Source organism: Dryobates pubescens, chromosome 17, assembly GCF_014839835.1.
Source record: "Dryobates pubescens isolate bDryPub1 chromosome 17, bDryPub1.pri, whole genome shotgun sequence".
NCBI lineage: Eukaryota > Metazoa > Chordata > Aves > Piciformes > Picidae > Dryobates > Dryobates pubescens.
Window position 1 is genome coordinate 10859492 of NC_071628.1, and position 12200 is coordinate 10871691.

The 12200-nt window shown below is 55.0% G+C and overlaps 1 protein-coding gene across 1 annotated transcript; it reads right to left on the reverse strand.

Moving 5' to 3' along the window:
* Positions 1-1412: 1412 nt before the first annotated feature.
* PDIA3 (protein disulfide isomerase family A member 3) lies at positions 1413-9478 on the reverse strand. The gene is made up of 13 exons (XM_054169047.1): positions 9242-9478; positions 9027-9105; positions 8000-8117; positions 7511-7618; positions 6502-6631; positions 5942-6058; positions 5364-5489; positions 4676-4858; positions 4066-4174; positions 3353-3481; positions 2588-2667; positions 2066-2123; positions 1413-1815 (listed from the first exon to the last, which is right to left on the reverse strand). Exons 1-13 carry the CDS (start codon positions 9400-9402, stop codon positions 1696-1698), a joined length of 1518 nt encoding a protein of 505 aa, XP_054025022.1. The 5' UTR covers positions 9403-9478; the 3' UTR covers positions 1413-1695.
* Positions 9479-12200: the final 2722 nt, after the last annotated feature.

Here is a 12200-nt window from a genome sequence, read left to right on the forward strand (position 1 = left end):
AGGCATTACAACACCTGTACTCCCCTCACCCCTGCTGGTCTGGTACTGAGGGCTCTGGTCCAAATTTGCAAAGAACTGAACTCCAGTTTCATGCTTAGCTGCCACCAGGTCTGGTCACAGACTAAGGAGTAAAACAAGGACTAGAAGAGCTTCCCCCACCTCCTCAGTGCCTGACACCAGACCCTACCCTAGCCAGCAAGGAAGCAGTGTTCCCCTTTGGGTTCACAGAAGGTAGTTAGCAGCAGCCTGTTGCATTCCCCTGTTTCTTGCACTAGTCTGAAGTCTCAGCCAGCTACCAGGGTCATGCAAGCCTGAGGTGCAAGGACCCCTCCATATCATACACAAAGCCCCTGCCAAGGAGCCACTGTGTCTGCTCTGGGGTCCAGAGTCCCTGCAGCCAGCAGCAGAGTAGAGAGGTAGTTGTGCTTTAAGATCCTGATGCTCCTGAGGAAGAAATTCCTGTACTGCATAGTGCTGGAAAGAGAGGACCATGTGCCAAGCCTTGTATGATCTGCTGTAGCCAGAGGATTCTGGCAGCAATAAATAACTGGAAGAACACAGCCCGCAGTGGTGGGGGAGGATCCACAGAGAAAGCCAGCACTGGCTCTTGCCATGGCAACTGCTGGAGCACAGCCTCAGAGCCTGCTGATCCTCACTTGCACTCCCAGGCAGCCAGGAAATGCAGAGCCAGAACTAGAGCTTGTCTCTGCTCCTGCACCATCCTGCTTCTGACCCTTCCAGTCAGCAGATCCTGGGCCAAGAAGAGTCAGCACTGCACCCAAGTTTTTCACAGCCTGCACCACCTCACTGTGGCACAGGATCCTGTTCCTCCCCCTCCTGAAGAGAAAGCCACAATAACCAACCTGCTTCCCACCCAGCGAGGCAATGACTTCACATTTAACTGGTCTGAACTGTGCCAGCCAGTCAAGCCACAGACAAGCCTGCTGGCTGTGGGGACTTCCCCAGCACTGTCCCAGCATGTGGTAAGCAGCACTCCCCCACCCACTTGGCTTTGCAGGAACAGATTTATTGCTGCTGCTTGCCTACTGTGGAGTGAGCCCCATACCAGGGTGCTCCATCTGCTGCACTGGTCGAGCTCCTGCATCCACAGCAGGTCCCACCCACCCCTGAATCGGAGGCGGCACACAAACAGCAAATGCATTTGTCATCAGAGTCCCTAGGCCTCACACCTGGGTAAATGCAGCACTTGAAGCACAACCCCCCAGGACAGCTGCTGCTCTGGAAGGACTCCCGAGCTGAGGAGGCTCAGCCCAGCTCAAGGCTGAGCTTCATGTTTAGGAGCATGAGGGTCATCCAAGGAAACAGCTTGCAGCTGGGAACCGCTGCTGTCTGTGAAGAGCAGGATCCCGGTGTAAAGTCCAACAGACCTCTCAGGACATGGAACCTTGGTCTTAAGGGGGTCATTTTATTGTTTCACTTCTCCAAATGTACAAAAAAAATTAGAAAATAACCCTACCCCCCACCCCCTCCCAAACCACAAAACAAACCAGTCTGGGGGGCCCCACAACAGTGCAGCTAAGAGACGGCAGGAAATTAAACAGAACTAGACACAGCAGCTGGGTCCCCTGGGTCCACATGGCCACTGGCTCTCCACAACTCAGAACTGCCCCCAGTCTGCCCAGTGCTTCCCCAATTCACACAGAGCTCATCCTGACAAGATGGCAAGTGGGTGCTTTACAAATCCTCCTTCACCTTCTTCTTGGATTTCTTGGTTTTATCCTCCTCCTGCAGCACAGGAGTGTTGGTAGCCTCCCGCTTCAGGTAGCTGATGAAGTCACTCACTTCTCTGCCACCCTGCAGAAAGCACAGATAGTGAAGTGGTGTCTATACCCCTGTGGGCTACCCCTTGATGCAGGGGGCATGGGGAGACAGGCAGGAGACCAGAGCAGCTACAAGTGGAGCTCTGCCCTGGGTCTGTAGCACTGGGCAGAACAGCACCACAGCTGCCAAGTTCACAGCAATCTGGGCTGTGCCACAGCTCCAGAGCCTCAGCACCAGGTGGACACCTGGATGCTGCTTCATTTCCTTGCAAAGCAGCACTCACCTCGTACTTCTTTGGACTCTGCTTCTTTCCAGCTGGAGCAAAATAGATGGTGGGGAAGCTATGGAGAAAAGGGAGACCTCTGAGCTCCTCAGGTGGTTTTCTTCCAGAGCAGCAGCCTGGCCCTCACTGAGGGGTTTCACACCCCACATTCCCTCAGTTTAACACAGCAAGAGCTGCAGCAGCTCTTTAGCCAGCAGGTGTGGCCTCCAAAAGCCCAGCCACAACCATGGCATTAGCTGAGATCAACTGTTTCCAGAGAAGCACATCCAGCATCATTCTCACACTGCCAAGAACAGGATCACAGCAGCAAGACAGGCCCCCAGATGTGACCAGGACAGAAGAATCACCGAGAAGCAAGGCAGACGAGTGCTGTTTTCACACTCAGTTCTTCATGCTAAGCAAATACCCAGCAATCACATCCCCAGCACCCACACCCACCCTTTCCATGAGACACATGGCTGCTGGTCAGACAGAGTCTGATCTCTAGCAAGGTCACAGCAGTGTCACACCAGCAGGACCTACCCTCTGACTTCATATGGGGAAGGCACATCATTGGCTGTGGCATCCATTTTGGCAATGACGATATTGGGGTCTTTACTGAGCTGTGGGTAGAAAGAACTTATGGGTAACCAATCCATGGCAGTTACCACCAGGAACTCACCAAACAACCAACACATCCAAGACAGTGAAGTCAGGACAGTGCACATGAGATGCTCAAAAGTGAACAATTTACTTCTGCTGCACAGGGAACAAAATCCCTCCTCAGCCACCTGTCTGCTGCACACACTCTCAGCTCTGGTGTCAGCCCCGAGCACCTGCTCACCTTCTACCTCAGGAAACCAGCTGTGAGGACAATCAGTGCTCAGGTAGGAGAGCACCTGGCAGCCAAAGAGCAGAAGGCTGCTCAGAGCCAGGAGAACAATTTATGTGCCCCACCTGTGGAAGTGGGCAGGGCAGTGTCACCTGTCACCAGAGGAGGGATGAGAATAATGCAGAGGGGAAAAAAACAAAACAACAAAACCCAAAAAGGAACTCTGGCAGTTGAGCCCAGCCCAGGGAATATTTATATGCCACAGTGAAGGGCAAAGGCTAAACCCACCAGTGTGGTTGCTACCACACTCCAGATGCTGCCAACTTAACTTCTGCACCTACAGGAGGTGCCAAACCCCATAGTCCTCAGAAGGCACAGTTATGCCTGTAATTGTGCAGGCTGGACACACAGAACCTGCAGGAGTGTTTAGTGCTGCAAAACAGTAGTTTATGTTTGCCAGAGTCCCAGAGACCTACCTTCTCCCCCAACTCTTTGTATTTGGGCTCCAGATTCTTGCAGTGGCCACACCAGGGTGCATAAAACTCTATAAGGACATCTTTGTCTTCTGCATTAACAATTTCATCAAAGTTCTCAGCAACCACCACCTGGCAATGTTAGATAACACAGGTTAGTTTTTTGCAGACAGCAGGCTCCACGTTGCCCTCCCACCTCCACTCTGATCAGCAAAATGACCAAATACTTCACTGAGCTGTGACATCTTCCACTTGCAGTTAAAAAACCTGTCACAGGTTCCAGTGCCACCTGTGTGTGAGGTTTGAATCTGGCATCCTCACAGAAGGAGGACAAAATCACTAACTTTTAACCCTAGACTGGCTGAGGCCATCCAACACCTCCACTAAGGGCAGAATTTACTGGAAGGGATGAAAGGTAAGAAATAAGAAACAGCAGTCATGGCCAGCTCAGGGCCATGCCGTGAAGCAGCAGAGGCCAGAGCAGGTCTGCGTGACCCCTGTACTCCTGGGGTGATCCTGCACTGCTGGGCTCAAGGGACTCCACAGAACAAATGGGAATCCAAACTGCAAACTGAACCTCTCCCCAGCTCAGAAAACTGTAACACAAGGGAAGGGATTCTTCTCAAGCTGCCACCAAGCAGCACGAGACACTGGTGTGAGATTAGAAGCTGCTGCAGTGCTCCTACACCCCCATTAAGAGCCTCTTCAGTGCTCACCTTCACAGGGCCATCGTTGCTTTCAGGGACAGGCTCTGATTTCAGGTACTTCTTCAAGTTTCCATCAAAGTAATCTTGCAGAAATCTCTCCAGGGCCTTTCCATCACGGCTGAAAGGGACAATTTGGAGCCATCACCACACAGGATAAGAGAGGAAAAATTTCAAGGCTGATTTAAGCTCTTCCACCCACAGAACAGATGCCACCCTGCACCTCTGAAAGCATCACCCTGGGGCTGGCCTAGAACACCTCAGCACAAGGGCAAAGCAGCCCTTCAGAGTTTTGACAGGAGGCTGGCTGCACACCCCATTCTAGGGTTTAGGCTTTCCAGGAGCCTGAAGTTTTCCCTCAAGAAAGTACAATTGTTCCCTCTGCCCTTTAATGCATCTCAGCTCCTAACCAGATACTTGTACTGAGAATTCACAGGAGGGGCTGCAGGCTTTCCAGAGAGCAGGAAAAACCTCTAAGGAGACTTTGACTCAGCAATCATTTCATTCCAGCTGGAACATCCAGCTTTTCCATTTCCTCCAAGCCAAGGAAGCATGAAATGGTCACAGACCCCCAGACGGAAGTCCCTCGAGCGAGAGGCAACTGCCAAGTTCAAGAACTCACGAGAATTCCTCCTGCATGACGTATTTGTCTCCTTTAGCAGTTCTGATGGCAACAACTGGAGCCTCACCCACGCTGCTGTCCAGCCCAAACTCTGAAAGCTCATGGCTGAAGGTTTTCCGACTAGCAACAGCAAAGGACAGTTTGCGGCCAGCATCTAAGAACTTCTTTGCGATCATCATTACTCTGAGGGGGAAAAAAAAACCAACACAAACCATGATTCCTTTGAACCTTTTTATTCCACACTATAGAACACCCTTTAAGCTGAAGTTCAGTGCAGGGATGTGTTCTGCATAGCCAAGCCCTACAACAATGGTACCAAGAAGCACAGGATTAAGGTTGTGCCTGTTAATGAGGTCTGGGCAAGCATGGTGTTTTCATCTTCCACCCATCCACAACCATCAGCAGAGCCACCAGGATCTCACCCAGTGGAAAACCCACCGAGCATCAATAAGAAGGTTTTTGCTTAAGGTCTAAGGACCTGGGGTCTAAAAGCAAGCAGGTAGGCTTGAAGTCCGAGTTCATGCTTTGGCCTCTGCAGCCACCCCAACAGTTCCAATTACAAACTCACCTGGAAGACTTTTGGGAGAGAAAAGCCTCATACAGGAGCAAGATGAGAAACTGTCACCAGAGCTACAAGCAGCACTGACACAGGAGTGAGTGAGGAGCTGACTGACCCTGCCACCCGTACCTGTTGCGCCAGTAGTTGGATCCCTTTGCGTTCTTCTCGTAGTCCACGTCATAGTATGCCACCAACAAGTCTTTCCCCTGGATCAAGTCTTTGTTGTCTTCAGTCATGTGTGGGCAGATGCCAAAGCTACCAACGAGACAAGTACCAGCAGCTTCAGCTTTGCAGCCCAGAACAGGCTCAATGCAGCACTCTCCTGCTTCCCACCCAGGAATGCTAAATGGCAGGGATCAGTAGGATCTGAGGAAGGAACACCCTGCACATCTGTGTGCCACCTGATCCACCACTACCACACCACCAGTGACTACATCTGACCTAAATCAGGCCAAAGCTGGCATGTTACTCAGGAAGTTCTGTTTTCAAACAGAAACGTGGTTGTTACAACAGGGACAGCAAATGCCAACAGCCATGCTGGGACTTCCCAGAGGGAGAGTGGTCCTTACAGGAGAGAGCGTGGCCAAGGCGGCTCTGCTGAACACTCTGCAGGAAGCACTGCAGCAGCACCAGTTAGAGAAACCTAGTACTAGGGCCAAACGCAGCTGGAGCCAGTCTACCACATGCCCTGGTGAGGAACAACTCACATGTTCTCCTGAACAAACTTCTTGACCTTTCCACTGGTGATCTTGTCTTCGGAGTACTTGATGGAAGTGTCCTCAAACTTGTTTGCCAGGCGTGAAGGACGGAATAGGATTATACCCCTGAGGGGAAGCAGGTATTGGGAGTTAAGACTGAAGTACCCCATGGTGTCTAAGGGCAGCAGCTAGACCCCTCCAGTGATGACCCACATTCCTTGTTCATAGCTTCAAGGTGGCTGTCCACTTTCTTGGTGTCACTCCAGCATTAGATCTACCTGCCAGACCCATCGCCGTTATTCAGCCAGACCACAGTGAGATACAAAAGCCCACCGCAAGCAGCAATGAGGAAGTAAAATGCCTCTGCTGAGATACTTCCCACCCAGAGGCAGACACTAACCCCTTGTACCTTTCTATCTTGATTCCAGAGAAAGAAGCGAGAGATGGCAGCTGGGGAAGAAGCAAGGGCTTAAACCATGTACAGAAAAGTGAATCCAGTTAACCACTGGAGTCCATGAGTTTGTTACACCTGCCTCAATAGCAAGAAATGTCTGTGCTAGGTCACTTACTCTCCATCCTCCTCATACTTCTGCACCAACTGGTCCTCACTGGTGTGTGCAAAGCGATAGTTGTCCCTCAGGTTGTTGGCAGCTTTCATGAATTCTGAATAAGCATCACTGGATGCATCTCTAAAGAAGCCTGCAGGAGAGAGACAGATGGTGACCCCAAACCAACCCAGCAGCAGCCACTGTACAGCCCACATTGCATCTCTCTACAAAGCACTGGAAGATCACTGCTGGATCAGGTCTTGCAGGCTATGTTCAGGCCTTCACCTTCAACAGCTTCTCTCCTTCTATTTTTATTGGAGCCCTTCTACCAGCAGGTGGTCACTGAAGAGGCCACCTGGCTCACACAGCCAAGAAGCAGGGGACCTCTGGGCATTAAGGCATTGATCCTTGAGGTGTCTGTAACCATGTGACACCAGCAGTGATAACAATTGACAATAGCACTTAAACAAGCTTGGGAATGCTGATCAGCACTCACCCAGAGACATCTGTAAGATGGCACCTGAGTTGCCACTGCCACTTGTAAACTGTGGTTAAAACTCTGACAGCCTTCTTGTTCAAGATCCCTTCCAGCCCCTAACATTCTGTGATTCTGTGTGTCATGAGATGGCACTCGAATGCACTTCCTAAGCAACCCAAACGTTGGCAGCCAGCCAAAAGAGCAGAGCTTTACAAAAGACCCACTGTGGTGCCAGGTCTGATAGCCAAAGAATCACAGGGGAAAAGGGGGGAAAAAAAGTTGGAAGGTATCCCCAGAGGTCAGCAAGTCCCAGTTCCTATTCAAAGCCAGACCAGCTCCAGTTCAGGTCAGGTTGCTCAGAGCTTTGTCCAAATCTGTTTCGAAATACCTCTGGGCACGCATTCCAGGGCTTTATCATTCTCATCATGAAAATCTTCATGTCCAGCTGGAACTTCTCTTGCTCCAGCCTGTGAAGTTGCTTCTCACCTTTCCACAGGACACCCCCAAGAACACCCCCAAAGCCTGTTCCCATGCTGTACTGAACCTACTCACCAATTACAGAAGCATCTTTATCACTGATGAACTTCTCAAACTCAGCCACAGAACTGAGAGCCACTGAAGCAGGTCCTGCCTGTTTCTTGAGATGGCTGACAATCCCATCTTAAAACAAAGTCAAAATGGTCAAAGGGATTAACAGAAAGTCCTACAAGGCATGTTCAAAGCAAAGTTTGTTTCTGCAGGATCCATACACCTCTCCCACTCAACAAACAGGAGGTGAGCTGAAGGAACACATCACCAACTCACAGCATTTTCCGGATACTGCCCATTAAGGACACCTTTAGAAACTAGAGATAATGTGGAAACCTTCACCTTTAGAAGAGAGGTTTAAGGGATAATAAACATTCAGAGCTCTGGAACAGGCAAAAGCAGCATGTGTGGGTGTGAACCTTCTCTCAGCCACCCCTGACGTGAGTCCATTACACATGGCTCTGCCTGCCAGCACCATTTTGGCGAGCCAGACGCTTGCCGGCAAGCTCTCACCTGCTGTCCTGGGCCCATCATAGGTTCCTGCCTCTTCTCCATCTCGGAAAATCTTTAAGGTGGGGTATCCACTGACTCCATACTTGTTGCAAGTGTTTGAGTTTGCTGTACAATCAACCTAAAGAGAGAGAAATGCTGACACTCAGTGACCCATGCACCCAAATCCACAACAGAAAGCAGCTTTGCTGTTGCTCCCATTATCACATGCAAGGTCTACAGCATCTGAGAACTTCTTGGGTCTTTAACCAGGGATGCTATGCTTTCACATAAAATACAAGGGTCCAGCACAAAGCATCCAAGAAGGTAGAGCCTCCAAGGTGGCGAGTCAAGACTGGGGAAGAAAACAATAAGAGTAGGAGGACAGTGTCCGAAAAATAACTCAGGGAACACTAGAAATGTTAAATAGTTACAAGTCTGGCCAGACCACACACAAAAACTCACTAGAAAGGGTGGACTCTTGTAATGAATGACAGGATGAACAGAAATCAATTGTTCTCAACATCTCATCAGTGCTGAAGTTCTACAACACCTAAAGAACACAGGCTGAACTCAGCTGGCAAGGAGACCAGAGTGTTGAGCCCCTATCACTTCCCACAAAGGGAGAGCAAGACCCAAACTTGATAAAACCATATAGGTCTTCTAGCGAAAAACAAAGCTTGTGGACAGCAACCATTGCTCTCTAAGTTAAGGGACAACACCCTTAACCTAGGCTAGCCCCACACTACTGAGCTCAGAGAAGGCTTCTTCCTCCCACCGAGGCAAGCCCTCTTTCCACACCCATTTTATGGTCTGCACGCCAAATGCGTGGCAGCAGCCGCTCAGGCTTCGCCTCCGGATCGTTCCCTGGGGTCTGAGTCTTTGTGAAGACGGAACCTGCTAGAGCCCCGAGACGCCTCAGCCAGGCCCAAAGCGCGCACGGAAGGCGCGAAGGGCCGACTGCAAAAGCAAAGCATCCATATGACCCCATCCACTCGCGAACTGCCGCCGGCCAGCACCGCCCGGGAGGGGCTGCGTGGCGGGTCCTCACCTTCACGAGCGGCACGATCCCCTTCAGCCTGGTCGCTGCCGACTCGTACTCCGGCGCCAGCCGCTTGCAGTGCCCGCACCTGGGAGGACGGCGGTGTTAGGCCTGTCCAGAGGGCCTCGGCCCGCCCCCGCCCTTCCCCGGTCCCTCCGCCCGCCCGCCCGCCGCCGCACAGGGCCCGGTCCCACCGCTCCTGACCGCGCCGGGCCACCCCTCACCAGGGCGCGAAGAACTCCACCAACACCAGCCCCGGACGCTCGGCCAGGCCACTCTCGAAATCGGCATCGCTAAGCTCCACCACGTCGGAGGCACGGACGGCGGTGGCAAGGAGTGAGAGCAGCAGCAGAAGCGCAGTCGGCCGCGGCCGGGGCGCGGACATGGCGGCGCGGGGATCCCTCCTCGGCGGTAGCGGCGGCTGAAGAGGCGCCGGGGGCCACAAGCCGGATGTCCCACCCCTCCAGCCGGATCTGCCGTGTGGCAGCTCCCCGTTGGGCGCCGCGCCGCGCGTCACGCCAGCTCCGGCCAATGGGCTGGGGGGGCTGGGCGGGCTGGGCGAGGCCAGCTGCGGCGACTCCGCTCCTCCCTTCCGGGGCCGCAGCGGGGCGGGAGGGGATCGGGTTCTGCTGGGCCGGGCTCATGGCTCGGCTTTGTCTGCGAGCCGTGGCGTCGCCCTGGGCTTCCTCCCGCTCCCTGTCTGGTGCCCCACCTCATCGACTGGCTCCGTCCCGCCGAGTGCGGGGCCTGCCCGAGTGTCGTTGCTGGGCGCGGACCTGCTGGTCGGGGCAGCGGGAACCAGGAAGCTTATCCCGCGAGAAAAATGTGGAAGTGGGGTAACATCCCGGCATGACACGCCGGATGATGCTCCTCCATTCCCCACTGCAGGCACAAGCAGGTCTTCTGGCCTAGCTTTGGCCTGGCTCAGACCCCGGTACTGTAGCCAGCGCCAGAGGTTACAAGCTACAAGGCTACCGAGCTTGGCGGAGGCTCCGTGCAAAAAGGCTCCAGTAAAGGGTCTCATGAGCCGCAGAGCCCCGCGCCCGGAGCTTGCCCACTGCTGCTTCCCTTAATGTGGCCTGATTCGTATCGGAGCCAGCAGGGGGCGCTGCCGCCCGCTCGTGGACAGCCAGGACTGCGGGGACGAGGGAGACCCAGCGTGGGAGCGGCTCTCGCAGCCGGCCGGTCCAGGCTGCCGTCAGGACCGGTGCAGGGTCTGTTCTGTGCTCCGCCCCCCGCGCGGGAGCGGGCGCCGTTCCCGGGGCAAAACCCTGGGGAGGCAGGATCACGCTCGCCGCACAGCTCCACGTCGGGGGCCAGGCTGGTCCCCTGCGTTGGCCCTGCCAAGGCAGGGTTGTGTACCGACAGTTGTGGAGATGTAAATGGGAGTCTTGGGTGGTAACTCATAAGTATAAAGGTCTCCGGTCTGCCATCGCTGCCATCGCTCACAGGGCCCGCGGGGGCGGCCGGCTGGGCCGAGGAGCTGCCGGGACCGTGCCGTGTGGCCAGGCGCGCCCTGCCCGGCAAAATCGGGAAGTGGTGGCCGATAGGCGACGATCAGTGCGGCTGCAGCTCCCGTCGCGGGGCAGCCCCGGTGGGGACCCGCTCTCGGCGGCTCGGCCTTGCTAGGAGCTCTCGGCGAGCTCCCGGCGCAGCGCGCCGGGGCTGCGGGAAGCTTTACTGCGGTGCGAGTGCTAGATGCACCGCGCACCGTGAGGGACGGGCGGTGAGCATCGGCGCCGGCCCGGTGCCTCGCCTGACGGCAACGCTCGCCTGCAGAGACGTTGCCGCAGCTGCTCTGGTGAGTCGGGCCGCCGGGACTGGGCTGCGGACCGGAGCACAGCCCGGGCGTGCAGAATGGCTGCAGACTGTTGCCGGGGGCAAGCGAGGCGAGGCGGGACGGGAGGTGAAACCGTGCTGGATGTCCCGGCGGGACGGGGCGAAACGAGGTGGGATGGATGGGCACTGGGTCGTCCTCGGTGCCCTGTTCATGGGGTAGGACGGGATGGACAGTGGCTGGCACCGGGGGCGGGGCGTTGAACTTGGCGGGCTTTGGGAATGGTGCCCGTGGAGGCTTGTGCTGGCCTTGGGGTCCATCGGTGGGGGGCTGTGCTGAGACTGCCTAGCAACACTGCAGGCAGCTGGCAGCTCATGATGGCCCCGGTGCTGGAGCCAGCCCAGTCCTTGCTCCTGGGCGAGCTGGAGTTGCGGGTGCTCTGTGCCTCAACCCAGGCCCCACCTCTGTGCTGGGGGATGTGGGATGGTTGGACACCTGAGCAGGTGAGATTCTAGGGGACGAGACAGTGTGCAGTGGCTGGCTTCCGTGACAGGTTTCCCCCTAGAAGTAGGATGTGATCTCCATCTTCCTGCAGCAGCATGAGGTGAATGCCTGGGACCTGGGATTGCCCAAACTGATGGCATTGGGGCACCTGCTCTGTAGGCTGCTGGTGGCTGAGCCACAGGGCTTGGACAGTTGGGAGCCTGGGTGGGTGCATGCCCATTGGAAGCATGATCCAAGCCCCTGGATGGGGACCAAAAGGAGAGAGGGCCATGACTCACAGCTTTGGTGCAGACAGCAGTGCTGTGCCCAGTGCTTGGCTGTCTAACAATGCCCCATTCGTGGGCTTGCTGAACCTGCACTGCACAGAAGAACAAGCAGAAGTGCTGGCTCCCTGCCTGACCTCCAGTGCAGTGTTTGGCCTGGCCATTGTCTGGGGACTTGAGATCTTCACCCAATTCAGGATGCTAGCAAATGGGGGTTGGGATGGGACCATGCCCAGCAGTCAGCGCTGCCTATGCCCAGGCAGAGCATCCTGAGCCTGGTCTCTGTGCCCCAGCTGGGCTCTCCAACATCATCCTCTCTGTACTGGTCCTGGAGCAGAGCCTGGGTACTCACCTTGCAGGCCATTGCCACTGTCCCAGTGCCCAAGTTTGCAGTGAGTTCCTGTCATACTGAGGCATGGAGGTGGGACATGTTCTGATAGAGCTGGGAGCGACCACAGGGGCCGGCCATGGCCAGCTGCCTTCTCTTTAGAGGTAGTGTTTGGCCCAACTCAGCTGCACACCTTCTCCAGCACTCAAGCCATCACTGTCACCCTCTCCAGTACTGGTGGCTTGGCAGTGCCCAGCACCAGGACAGTGCCCAGTGGGAAGCAGAGGATGCCTAGGATGGCCAGGGTGGGT

Coding starts and splice junctions, on each gene's coding strand:
- PDIA3 (XM_054169047.1), bottom strand. CDS start 9,402: ATGTCCGCGCCCCGGCCGCGGCCGACTGCGCTTCTGCTGCTGCTCTCA. Junction 4,859..5,363: donor TCCAACTACTGGCGCAACAG/GTACGGGTGGCA, acceptor TTTCCCCCTCAG/AGTAATGATGATCGCAAAGA. Junction 3,482..4,065: donor GCAACGATGGCCCTGTGAAG/GTGAGCACTGAA, acceptor TAACATTGCCAG/GTGGTGGTTGCTGAGAACTT.